The sequence below is a fragment of the Callorhinus ursinus genome, unplaced genomic scaffold (genome assembly GCF_003265705.2).
Source record: "Callorhinus ursinus isolate GAN/ISIS: 27379988/994484 unplaced genomic scaffold, GSC_fseal_2.0 scaffold84, whole genome shotgun sequence".
NCBI lineage: Eukaryota > Metazoa > Chordata > Mammalia > Carnivora > Otariidae > Callorhinus > Callorhinus ursinus.
In genome coordinates this window covers 1,918,933-1,932,258 of record NW_027397146.1, presented here as the reverse complement: position 1 = coordinate 1,932,258, position 13,326 = coordinate 1,918,933, and the positions used below count along the sequence as shown (strand labels likewise).

At 37.0% G+C, this 13,326-nt stretch overlaps 1 protein-coding gene across 4 annotated transcripts in view; it reads left to right on the top strand.

The window, feature by feature from the left end:
* Positions 1–13,326, top strand: part of GABRA3 (gamma-aminobutyric acid type A receptor subunit alpha3) — a 401,128-nt gene that overhangs the window by 275,285 nt on the left and 112,517 nt on the right. For all 4 annotated transcript variants that reach the window (XM_073887886.1, XM_073887882.1, XM_073887884.1 and 1 more), the window contains one exon: positions 2,465–2,685. In XM_073887886.1, the coding sequence (XP_073743987.1) occupies positions 2,465–2,685 (221 nt within the window). The remainder of the gene's footprint in view (positions 1–2,464; positions 2,686–13,326) is intronic.

The window sequence follows — 13,326 nt, the reverse complement described above, 5'->3', positions numbered from 1 at the left end:
ATTGATGTGTAATCTTGTCTGTAATATATCCATTGAATTTTTATTTTCAATGTTCTTAATACCTCCTTTGATGCCTTTATCATTTTAATTATAGTTCCTTTACAGTATCTAATTGATTCTTCTGTCATGTGAATTTCTTGGAGTGGTCTAATTCAGTTATATGTTGTATCAGCTGACTCTCACTTGTGACCATTTCCTTAGGTGTTCTGTTGTGGATTGTGAGGTTATTTTCAGCAAGCATTTACTTGTGGTCATGTCCTTCCAGAGTGTTTTTGTGTTTGCTTTTGCAAGTCAATATAGAGGTATCCCCACATTGAGGCAAATTCCTATGTTAATTTCTCAGCTTATAAACTCAAAACCAGGAAGATACTCTGTATTTAAACATCAATCCCATATAAGATTAGATTTAAGGTTGCTAAATCTCAGTAGAAATGCTTCCCTTAAACCCCTCTCCATTCAGAATCCATGCTTGGCTAGACAGGTTTCCTTTTTTGAATTTTCATGTTGTAGACTGGTTTTGTCTAGTTCATTTCATCCAATTCTCTTTTTGCTGAAGTTGGAGCCATTCAGGATCTTGGCTTTATGTGGGAGTCTAGTTCCATCTTTTTACTCAGCACAGTTCTGGTTTATACCAGTTGTCCTCTTGTAATTTTTGTTTAAAAACTCTTCTGACTCTCGGGTGCCTGGATGGCTCAGTTGGTTAAGCGACTGCCTTCGGCTCAGGTCATGATCCTGGAGTCCCGGGATGGAGTCCCACATCGGACTCCCTGCTCAGTGGGGAGTCTGCTACTCCCTCCGACCCTCTTCCCTCTTGTGCTCTCTATCTCTCATTCTCTCTCTCAAATAAATAAATAAAATTAAAAAAAAACTCTTCTGACTCTCAAATATGTCCCAGTTTAGATGATATTTATATAATATTCTAATCTTTAATCAGAACTGTACTTGGTATGCTAGAGAAAGAGAAAAGCCAGACTGGCTAATTTGTAGAGGGAAGAGTGGTTGAAGAAGAGCTCAGAGAAGAAGATAAGGGTCAATTTATGAAGTACTTTCTAGGTAAGAGAAGGATATTGAAACTTAGTTTACATATGATTAAAAGTCATTAAGGGATTTTTAAGCCAAAGGGTTTTTAGTCTGCTTCTTTATTTTACCTGGATACTTAAAAGTGTCCCCCATGCCTTGTGTAGTTTAGTGGTAAGAGATTTGGGTAAAGTTTGCATTCAGATTTGGGGACTCACCCTCTCAGTGATTCTCTTGCTTCTAGGGCTTTCTCCTGAATTTTCAGCTCTTTGAACAGCCTTGCGGTCTATCCTCTGAGATATTAAGCCAATGCATTTTCTGATTTCTGCCAAGCTTACAAACATCACTCAGCACAGTTTTATCATCTGTCATTTGGTGGAAGACTTCCCTATGGTTTCTGCCCGCATTTTTTTTTTAAGAGTCCAAAAGTCTTGCTCATGTGTGTATAGTGTAATGGTCAGCTAAAATTTGGGGCAGAGTATATCTGCAGATTTGGGGGCTCATCCCTTCTGTGACTGTCTTGTTTCCAGGAGTACCACCCCTAAATTTCCAGACTATTTTCCACCTTGAGCCAGTAAAGCTGTGGTATCTGCTACAGGAATTCTAGGTTTGGGGCAGCACCCATTGCTCCTGCCATCTCTCAAGGGTAGACTTTCTTGAAGTTTTTGTCTGCTTACAGTTGTACCACATTGCTTTCAAATAGGTTCTTCTCCCTCTCTCTATATATGTTTTAATTTTATAATTAATAGCTACAAGAAGGTATAGCTGAACAATTTAGTCAGCTGTTACAAAACCTGAAACATTTATTGTTATTTTAATTTATGTTTAGATTAACAGCAATTTTGAAAAAATTTGCATGCTTATTAGCAATTTTTATCTATTTTATGAATTTTCTGTTATGCTATTTACCCATTTTTCTATTTGTCTGTTTTTATTTATAGGTAAGAGTTTCTTATTTATTGACAATAATAAAATATAAACTCATCAGATGTATTATTTTTGTGAGACTCAAATGAAATGTGTTTTAAAATTTAAGGTTTTGATTTTATGGTGACTGTTATATTGGCCTTTGATGTTCATGTGGGATCATTTAGTAGAGGAGACAAGGTAAGGAGTTTGTTCTTGTTAGAGATGCCACTACACAGAGAAGGGAGCTCTTGCCTTTTCAAAAGGCAGTCTTGTGGTCAGCTTGTATGATGTGCTGGGCAGCGTTGGCAGTGTTGGCAATCCCAAACAAAATCTTGTCAGATATATTATCTTCATACTTATTGATCACCGTGGCTTTATTTTTCAATCATAATCATTTGCCATACTCACCAGTACTATTAATATACTGCTGCTTCTGTGCATTGGAGGAAATATTGCAAAATGATTAATATTTGCTAAGGGCACTATGGGTTCATACCAGAACTATGTTCAAACATTGTTCCCTCTTTTTTGTCCCTAGGAGTACACCATTGATGTATTTTTTCGACAGACATGGCATGATGAAAGACTGAAATTTGATGGACCCATGAAGATCCTTCCACTGAACAATCTCCTGGCTAGTAAGATCTGGACCCCTGACACCTTCTTTCACAATGGCAAGAAATCAGTAGCCCATAACATGACCACACCTAACAAGCTGCTCAGACTGGTGGACAATGGAACCCTCCTCTACACAATGAGGTCAGAGTGTGGTACCTCCCATCTAAAGTATACTCAGGGTAGGGCTTGAAAACAGCATGTTTTTAGGCTATCTATTGAAAGTTCTGTTAAGTTTACAGATTAGAAATGCACATATAGGTATATACTTCTTAACATATTTGCAAGTACACACATCCACAGACATATATATTATAGATGTACAAATAAATAGTCAAACATGTGAACATTCTCAGACACACAGATATATGTTCATGATGTATAAATGTATGCATACTCAGAGACACATGTGGACTAACACATAAGCATATACATATTCAAAGGCTCTTAAATTCAAAGGCTCACAGCTATATACACAAGCAGAGCACTGTGACAGTCAGAATAAGCTGTTTAACTGCAGCAACAAACTTCCCCTATGATGCAGAATTGTGAGAATCAAATGAGATAATGATGGATATTTTCTGAAGCATAAAATGTTATATATAATATATACAAAATTACAGCAACACATATTTTATGCCACATTGCCTGGGAATGCTGAGGATTTTGATGTAAGTGAGGTTTCTAAATAACCTAAGAATGTTTCTTTCATTTTTTAAAGACTTTGAGAGAGAGAGAATGCACAAGCAGGGGGAGGGGCAGAGGGAGAGAGAAAGAGAGAAGCAGACTCCCCACTGAGCGGGGAGATCGACACAGGGCTCAATCCCAGGACCCTGAGAATATGACCTGAGACAAAGGCAGCTGCTTAACTGATTGAGCCACCCAAGTGCCCCAGAATGTTTCTTTTAAATATCATTTATATACAGGGGCACCTGGATGGTTCAGTTGGTTAAGCATCCAACTCTTGTTTTTGGCTCAGGTCAGGCTCTCAGGGTTGTGAGATTGAACCCTGCATTGGGTTCCACACTCAGGGCAGAGTCTGCTTGAGATTCTGTCTCTTCTTCTCCTTCTGCCCCTCCCCCTCTCATATTCTCACTCTAAAGTAAATAAATAAATTTTAAAATAAATAAATATCATTCCTATACATGTATACATACATATATACACACACATATATAATTATGTATATATGTATATATATTATGTATAATTTTGCCTTCAAAAAGAATGACTTTAAAAACATTTCCAGTTCCATAGTATTCTTTGCCCCAACACTAAAACTTTCTGGGTTCTTGTTTTATGTTTTTGCTAGCTCCTGTGCTGTCAGTTGTCCTGAAGCTCCCTCACACATTAATGAGTATCAGTTTTAAGTAACTGAATTAACATTATTGAATGGAAAAAATGTGATCTTTCAGTGCAGATTCTGTGGCTGTTTTAAATTTGAGTTTTTGTTATTTTGTACAAAGAAACTGAAATATGTGGTGAATACATAAAGTGTCCTTGCCTATATCCTAGTCCTTCATTACCTTAAATTTGCTATTTATTGATGTTTTTCCTAAAAGAATTTGGTAGATGAGAAGATAGGCAAAGAAGAATGGATAGCAAATGGATACTTAAGAGAAAATTTGAATTAGAGAGGAGGAGCTAAGAAACTAGAGGAGAAATGAGAATAGAGGAGAGAATGATGGAGAAAAGAAGCAAAGCAGATAGAAGTGGGGAAAAGAAGGTGGAGAGAAGGGAAGAAAAATCTGGAGATAAGGTCAATAAAATTAACATATATGTTTCATTGATCTCTTCCCAGATCTTATATATTTACATATATATGTACATATGTGTGTGTGTGTGTGTGTGTTGGAGCACCTGATTATAAGTATTAGCATTCATTTTTGTACTATTCAGTAAGTAGAATGTAGTCAAGATAATTGTAGGTGGAAAGTGGAGGAAAGACAGGAAGGATATTCTAGGCAGAGAAAACCAAGTAAGCAGTTACAAGAAATGGAATGGTTTCCTTCAACAGAAGCAAGAGAATGAGGTGGTCAGTTTTTAATTTTATATATGGCACTCTAGTTACTGTGTAAAGAATGTATTTGAAAAGAACAAAACTGGAATTATGGAAACTGGTTAGTAGACAGCTTAGTCTGGGCAAGGAGTGGTAAAGTTATAATTCAGAACAGTGGATTAAGATGGAGAAGGGGAGAGACACTGAAGAAATAGTAAAAACAGCCAATGTTAGAATAACAGGAGGGACAGGAGTCAAGGTAGTAAGTACTCAAATCGCATGGGTGAGTGATGGTGCTACAAACCAGGGCAGATCATATAAAAGTTAGAAGAAATTTAGATAGGATAAATTTGCAAGGTTAATTTTGGGCAAGATAAGCCTTAAAAGATTATAGATTTTCTAGGGATAGGTGTGTAATAACTGTTGGATATACAAATCTAAAGATCAGGAGACAGATATAAGCTAGAGATATAAAGTTTGGTATTGTTAGTAAATTGGGACAACCATGTGAATGTATGTGGTCACTTCAGGAAAGTATGTAGCGTGAGAAGAAAATTATGCCAAGGATCCAATCATGTAGCATCATTATCATTAAGGCAGAAGGGGAGAAAGAGGAACCTATGAAGGAGACCAAGAAGAAAAAGTAAGGAAGGTGTTGGTAGAACCCCTAGTGTGCAGTATCTTGAAAGCTAAGTGTGATAGTCAATACTTTTACTTTCAGTATTTCTAATTTATGTCCTTCTGGGTATGTGGTAGTATTGTACATCCATAGAACCTTGAAGTTAGGCCTGGATAGATGACTTTGGCTAACCAAATGTGACTGGAAATAACATGTATCATTTCTGAGGGAGGATAATATATAATTTTCCTTGTTCCTCTCCCCTGGCTACAGTGAGTAGCATTATGCCTGGTGTCTTTGGCTCTATTATTCTGTATCCCTTGTTGAAGATGACATAGAAGACAGTGCCCCTCCCTACAACCTGAGCTAGACAAGTGGTGTGAGTGAGAAGTAAATCTTTGTTGAGGACACTGAGATTTTAGGATTTTTTGTTACTGCATGCTAATCTGACCCATTTTGACTGATATATCAAAGGAGTAAAGGGTTTCAAAAAAGCTCACAGTGATCAGTAATAATAATAATAATAATATCAGTAATAGCATAAATATAATTGTTAACATCAATATAGTATTTACAATGTGCCATGCACTATTCTTAATCACTTAACTTTTGTAAACTAACAACTCTGTGAGATAGGTACTATTATTCCCACTTTTCAGATGAGGAAACTGAGACAAGGGTGGGTAAGAAAAGATTTTAAGATCACCTAGGTAGTAAATGGTTGAGTTAGCATTCATACTCTGGCTGTTTGGCTGCAAGTTCATGCTCTTTATCATTATTTATACATTTTTACAACATTGTTGGTTTTTACAAAGAGATCAGTAATATAGAGAATTAAATGTATTAGGTTTGGCAACATGGAAGACATTGGTGTTCTTCACATACACTGTTTCAATGTAGTATTTAGTGCAGTGGTGAGTTTTTAGGAGTTGGCATAGAAGTAGTGAAAATAGTAAACACAGAAAATACTTTCTGGGAGCTTGTTTGAAAATGAAAGCAATGAGTATATTATAGGTACATTCAGGGGTAAAATAAATAGTTGCTTTTTTGAATGTAGATACTGGCACTTATTTATGAGATAGCAGAGAGACAAAGATTGAAGATATAGTAGAAATGAGGTTTTGCTGACATCAAGTTGCCAGAGAAAACTGTAAGCAGGATGGTATCAAAACTACCTTGAAAGTTTTACTTATAAAGGAAGAAGGATGCCTCTTCTCACACTGAATGAAAGGATATGAGGTTAGATAAAAACAGAAAAGAAGATGGGGAGGATAGGACAAAGTAGAGGTAGATAGATAGAATAGATAATGTATGAAGGAGAATTTGAAGAGAATAAAACGTAGTGGAGAAATATAATGGAGACATACTTGTAACAAAGGGCATAAAAGAGTTTGAAGAGGAGATGGGAGTGTACACAATTGTTGAAAGAATGAAGCAGAGTATACATAAACAGGGGATTGTGGAATGAGGTAGTGGGTGGGATGGATGAGGATGATGAGATGTGGATGGGTAAAAAGCTATAAGAAAATGAAGAGAAAGTGATGGGCAGGAAAGGAAATCAACACATAGAGACTGAGGAGAAAAAATAGAGAATGAATGAGGAGAACAGGATAGTGGAGAGAGTGAATAATAAAAAGGATCGATGATAGTTTTGAGTATTGGAGGAGGGGTAGAAAAGAGAGAAGAAAGGAGAGGGGAAGATGGGAGTGTTAAAATATGAAAAGGAAAAAATGATGAAATATGAAGATTGAGGAGTACAGAAGATGAAGCGGACCAAAGATTAGTCACCTAAAAATAAAGTTAGATGAATGGGAAGATGATGACCGTTGAGTCCTTCATTCTAGTCTTAATTGGACAAGAAAGTGGAGTTTGATAAAATAGGAAACTATGTGGAATGCCCTTGTGTTTATTTTGAAGTACAGAATAAAGGAGACATAGAAGTTCAGAAGCATGATAAAGCCATTGGTTCCCTTACATAGTAGAAGATTCACTTTGGACCCAGGAGGGTGGGTCTGGAGGGAGACCTAGGTTCAAAATCGAAAATATTAAAGCTTGACTCTATTTATGGCCCCACAATTTATTCATCTAGTGACCTTTTGCAAGACACAAATTATCTACTTTCTCATTCTGATAATAATGTAGCTGCTGCCTGTCTTGCAGACACATGAAAAGTATGAATTAGGTAAGGTCTAAAAGAACACTTAGAATTTTTCAGGAAGTGTTATTCTACAACATTATTATTTTGACCCTTGGAAATCTTATCTGGATTCCATGGAAAACTACAGAAGGTCAGCTTCTTAGAAAAATCTGACCAAGGATTGCATAGCTATGTAACTAGGGTAGTTTAGAATGAAATCTCATCTTGGGACCTCAGGACAACCATAAAAATGCAGGCCAAAGCTCATTACCTACTGCTTGCTTCAGCACCACACATACTAAAATTTAAACAGTACAGAGACGAACAGAGCCCAGATCAGGATGATATATATGTTTAGAAAGTATTTTCCATTTTCTCCAGACATAGATATATAGGAAACTTCATTTCTATTAATGACATTTATTGATGAAGATATGGGTAAATATATTCATTGTATTGTTCTTTATACCTATTGTATATAAGTGTGCATAACATATAATGCAGTAAAAGTAAGTTCACTGATTATTTGAGTAGGAGGGATACTCATTGAATTTAACTAGATTTTATCCCATTGACATGAATCATTCATTCAACACGTTTATGAGGGCTTATTATGTTTAAGGTTTTGGGGTGTACGCTGAGCTACAGAGATAAACAAGACACAGCTCATGCTTTTAGTGACCTTACAGTCTATAAGTTAAAGCAGACATTGTGCACAGATAGATGCACAATAATATAAAAGCCCTTAAACTGAGGGGGATACAAAATGTGATGGAATCACAGGGTAAGGAATATCCAAAATTATGTGGAGGCATCAAGGAAGGTTGTAAAAAGGAGCCAATTAATCCTATATCTTGAATCTTGAAGGAGGTATAGGTAACAATTAAACAGATGAGGGATGAGATGAGGTATAGGAGGGTATTCCAGGCAGAGGAAATAGCATGCACAAAGATAGGTATTCATGAATTGACATCATGAATCAGAAAATTCATGTCTCTTGGTAGAGCTTTCATTTATTTATTCTTCCAAAAATATTTCTAGAGGGCTTAATGAGATCCAAACAGTATTCTAGGCACTAGGAATAAAATGGTGGGTAAAAATAAATGTGGTCTCTGCCCTCACATAACTTACATTCTAGTGGGGAAAACAAACAATAATGGTAACACAGAATAAGTGCTAAGATCAGGGAAGTACAGAATGCTATGGAATCATATAACAAGGATAATGAAGTGAGTCTGTGGGGAATATCCACAATGAATTTCAGAGGAAATCACTTTTTTTAGAGAGAGAGTGTGTGAGTTGGGGGGTGGTGCAGAGGGAGAGGGAGAGAGAGACAATCTTAAGCAGTCTCCACACTCAGCATGGAGCCGGATGTGGGGCTCAATCTCATGAGCCTGAGACCATGACCTGAAGCAAAATCAAGAGTTGGAGGCTTAACTGATTGAGCCACCCAGATGCTCTAGAGGAAATAACTTTTAAACTGAGACTTAAAAGATGTGTAGAGATAAATTAGACTAAAAGATATGGAGAAAATGTACCAGAGAGAGAGAGAGAGAGTACAGCAGGTATGAAGTCCAGGGGAATGAGGTGAGGGAGGTAGTAATGATACACCAAAGAAATGAAAGGAAATTCAGTATGACTGGACCATAAAGTGCAGAGAAGTGACCTAGGGTGGAGAGGGATTCTTATGAGCTATATTGGCATAAAAATGATAGGGATCCATTAAAGAGTTCATTGCAGAGGAATGGCACAGATTTGCATTTTAGACAGATTGCTCTGGTAACAATGTGGAAGGTAGATTGGAAAAAGGCAAGGATGAAGATGAGCTATATATATGAGCTATAATACTCTAACAGTAATAATAATTACTTTGTGTTAGACATCTACTATGTGCCACTTTATGTAAAATATCTCTAATCTTCACAAAAACTGTTCAATATAGGCATTATTATCCCTATTGGACTGATCCAGAAAGTGAAGCTTAAAAATTAAAAATGGGAGGGGTGTCTGGATGGTACAATTGGTTAAGCATCCAACTCTTGTGATCTCAGGGTCCTGAGATCGAGCCCCATGTCAGGCTCTGTGCTTACTGTGGAGTCCGCTTGAAATTGTCTCTCCCTCTCTCTGCCCCTGATATTTGTGCTCTCTCTCTCTAAAATAAATAAGTAAATAAATAAGCCTAAAAAAATGGGAGAGGAATTAAATGGTGGAGGAGTAGGGGGACCCTAAGTTTGTCTCATCCCTCAAATACAGCTAAATAGTTATGAAATCATTCTGAACACCTGAGAAATCATTGGAAATCTGAAAAAAGAAATGCTGCAAGTCTACAAAAAGTGAGAGTGACCACCTTTTGGAAGTTAGGAGGTATGGAGGGTTGAATCGAGTGATATAGCTGAGGTGCTGCAGAGCGGGGGGGGGCTGCTTAAGAAGGCCATCACAAAGTATCATAAGCAGTGGAGCACAAAATCAGAACATTTAGAAGTCCGCTGGGATGAGGGGAATGTCCCTGGCTTAAAGGTGCTCAGGTGGTAAAGTGGGGCAGAATCTCAGATGTGACAGCATGGTCTCATGATCCCTAGAGTCACAAGAAGAATGGGTGGCATCTAAGTGTTACAATGTTCCCAGGAATAGAAGCATGGAAGCTGGCTGAAAACAGCAAGTATAGGTGCCAGCTTTCTGTTCTGTGTTGCCATAAACTGAAATGCTTCACAGTTGTGTGACTGATTTACTGGGTGGGTTCCAGCAAAAGGCAGAAGCATGGCAATACCCACCCCCCGGGAAGGAACAGAGTGGGTCCATGCTACAAGTCCATAAAATTTGGAGCTTTAAAACTCAGGCATGTGCCTGATATAAAAACACTTAGTAACAGGCCCAGTAAACACAGAGTTCTAGTGGAAACTGGGGAGACAAGAGTGATTGATGGCTTTTCTGTGAAGGCTCACTGAAGAGTGGAGGGCATGAACTTTCATCTCCAGGTACTAGAGAGTGGGGCGCCACCATATTCATCCCACCCATCAGTGCTGAAAGCCTTCAGGGAGCAAAACAGTGCCACATAGTGGAATCTGGAGCCACTTACATTGAGCCCTGCTGCTGTGCAAGGGAGGCACATTTGCAATAGGGCAAATCCACCTGAGAATCAGTACAACAGGCCCCTCCCCCAGAAGACCAGGACAAACAACTGGCTGGCACCAAGTTTACTGATCATAGAGGGCTACAAAACTTCAGCTCTTGAGGAAAACAGTGCATAACATTCTTTGCATTTTTATTCCTTAGTCTTTTAGTATTTATTCACTTATTTTCCTGTTTTTTCAATTCCTTTTTAATTTTAATTTTTACGTATTTTATATATATACATATACACATATATATATAATTTGTTTCCTTTCATTGTATTTTATTTTATTTATATATAAGTTTTTCTTTCTTTCTTATTTTGGGATCTAGTTTCTTTTAACAAGCAGACCAAAACACACCCAGGATCTAATGTTTTGTTTTGCTTTGTTCTTCTTTTTGTTTTTGTTTTTTCTGTTGTCGTTGTTTTTTTCTATTCCTTCTTTTCTTTCTGGACAAAATGATAAGATGGAGAAATTCACCACAAAAAAAAAAAACAGAAGGTAGTACTCACTGCCAGGGATTTAATCATTATGTATATAAGTAAGATGTCTGAGCTAGAATTTAAAACAACAATTATAAAGATACTAGCTGGGCTTGAAAAAAGCATGGAAGACACTAGAGAATCCTTTACTATAGAAATAAAAGAACTAAAATCTAGTCAGGCTGAAATTAAAAATGGTATTACCAAGATGCAGTCCCAAGTGAAGGCCATAAAAATGTGGGTGAACAAAGCAGAAGAGTGAATCAGTAATCTAGAAGATAAAATGATGGAAAATAAGAAAGCTGAAAAGAAGAGGAAAAGAAAACTATTAGATCATGAAGGGAGACAGAGAACTCAGTTATTCCATAAAGTGAAATAATATCCATATTATAGGAGTCCCAGAAGATGAGGAACAGGAGAAAGGGACTCAATGTTTATTAAACAAATTATAGCTGAGAACTTCTCTAATCTGGGGAAGGAAACAGGCATTCAAGTCCAGGATGCACAGAGAACTCCCAGCAAAATCAACAAAAATAGGTCAACACCTTGACATACAATATTGAAGCTTGTAAATTTCAAAGATAAAGAGAAAATCCTGAAAGTAGCTTGGAATAAGAGGTTCTTAATCTAAAAGGGTAGACACATGAGGCTGGCAGCAGACGTGTCCATATGGACCTGGCAGGCCAGAAAGGACTAGCATGATATATTCAAAGTGCTAAATGGGAAAAATATGCAGCTAATAATACTTTATCTAGCAAGGCATATGGAGAGATAAAGAGTTTCCAGGACAAAAAAAAATTAAAGAAATTTGTGATCAATAAACCAGTCCTGCAAGAAATATTAAAGGGGATCCTTTGAGCAGAGAGACAGACCAAAAGTAACAAAGACCAGAAAGGAACAGAGACAATCTACAAGAACAACGAATTTACAGGTAATACGATGGCACTAACTTTATATCTTTCAATAATTACTCTGATTGTAAGTGGACTAAATGCTCCAAACAAAAGAGATGGGGTTTCAGATTGGATTAAAAAGCAACAACAACAACAACAAAGACTGATCAGTATGCTGCGGCCAAGAGACTAATTTTAGACCCAAAGACACCTCCAGATTGAAACTGAGGGAGTGAAGAATCATTTATCATGCTAATGGAAATCAAAAGACAGCTGGAGGAGTGCCGGTGTGGCTCAGTCAGTTAAGTGTCTGCCTTCAGCTCAAGTCATGATCTCAGAGTCCTGGGATCAAGCTCCACATCAGGGTCCCTGATCAGTGGGGAATCTGTTTCTCCTCTCTCTCTCTCTGCCCCACCCTAAATTACTTGTGCTCTCTCTCACACATACTCTCTCTTGCGAATAAATAAATAAAATCTTTAAAAAAAAAAAGAAAGCTGGATCAGCCATCTTTATGTAAGACAAACTGGACTTTAAACCAAAGACCGTACTAAGAGATGAAGAAGGACATGATATCATAATAAAAGGGTCTACCCAACAAGAAGATCTAACAATTGCAAATATTTATGCCCCTAGCTTGGGAGCAGGCAAATATATGAATCAATTAATAACAAAATTAAAGAAACTCATTGATTATAATATGATAATAGTAGAGGACTTTAACACCCTGCTCACAGCAATGGATTAATCACCTAAGCAGAAGATCAACAAGTAAACAAGGGCTTTGAGACACTGGACCTGATGTACTTAAAAGATAGAACATTTCATCCTAAAGCAGCAGAATACACATTCTTCTCGAGTGCACATGGAACATTTTCCAGAATATATTACATAATGGGTCACAAATCAGGTCTCAACTGGTACAAGAAGATTGAGTTCATACTATGCATATTTTCAGACCACAATGCTATAACACTTGAAGTCAACCACAAAAAAATTTGGAAAAACCACAAATACATGGAGGTTAAAGAATATCCTACTAAAGAATGAGTGCGTCAACTAGGAAATTAAGGAAGAATTAAAAAATACATGGAAGCCAATGAAAATGAAAATATGACAGTTCAGAACCTTTGGGATGCAGCAAAGGCAGTCCTAAGAGGGATGTATATAGCAATACAGGCCTTCCTCGAGAAACAAGAAAAGTCTCAAATACACAAATTAAACTTACACCTAAAGGATCTGGAAAAAAAAAAAAACAGCAAATAAAGCCTAAACCCAGCTGGAGAAGAGAAAGAGTTAAATAGAAATCAATGATATAGAAATAAAAAAAAAACCAGTGGAATAGATCAACATAGCTAGGAGCTGGTTCTTTGAAAGAATTAATAAGATTGATAAACACCTAACCAGACTAAAAGAAAAGAAAAAGGACCCAAATTAATAAAGTCATGAATGAAAGAGGAGAGATTCCAACCAACACCAAAGAAATACAATTATAAGAGAATGAGGAATTATATGCCAACAAATTAGGCAATCTGGAAGAAATGG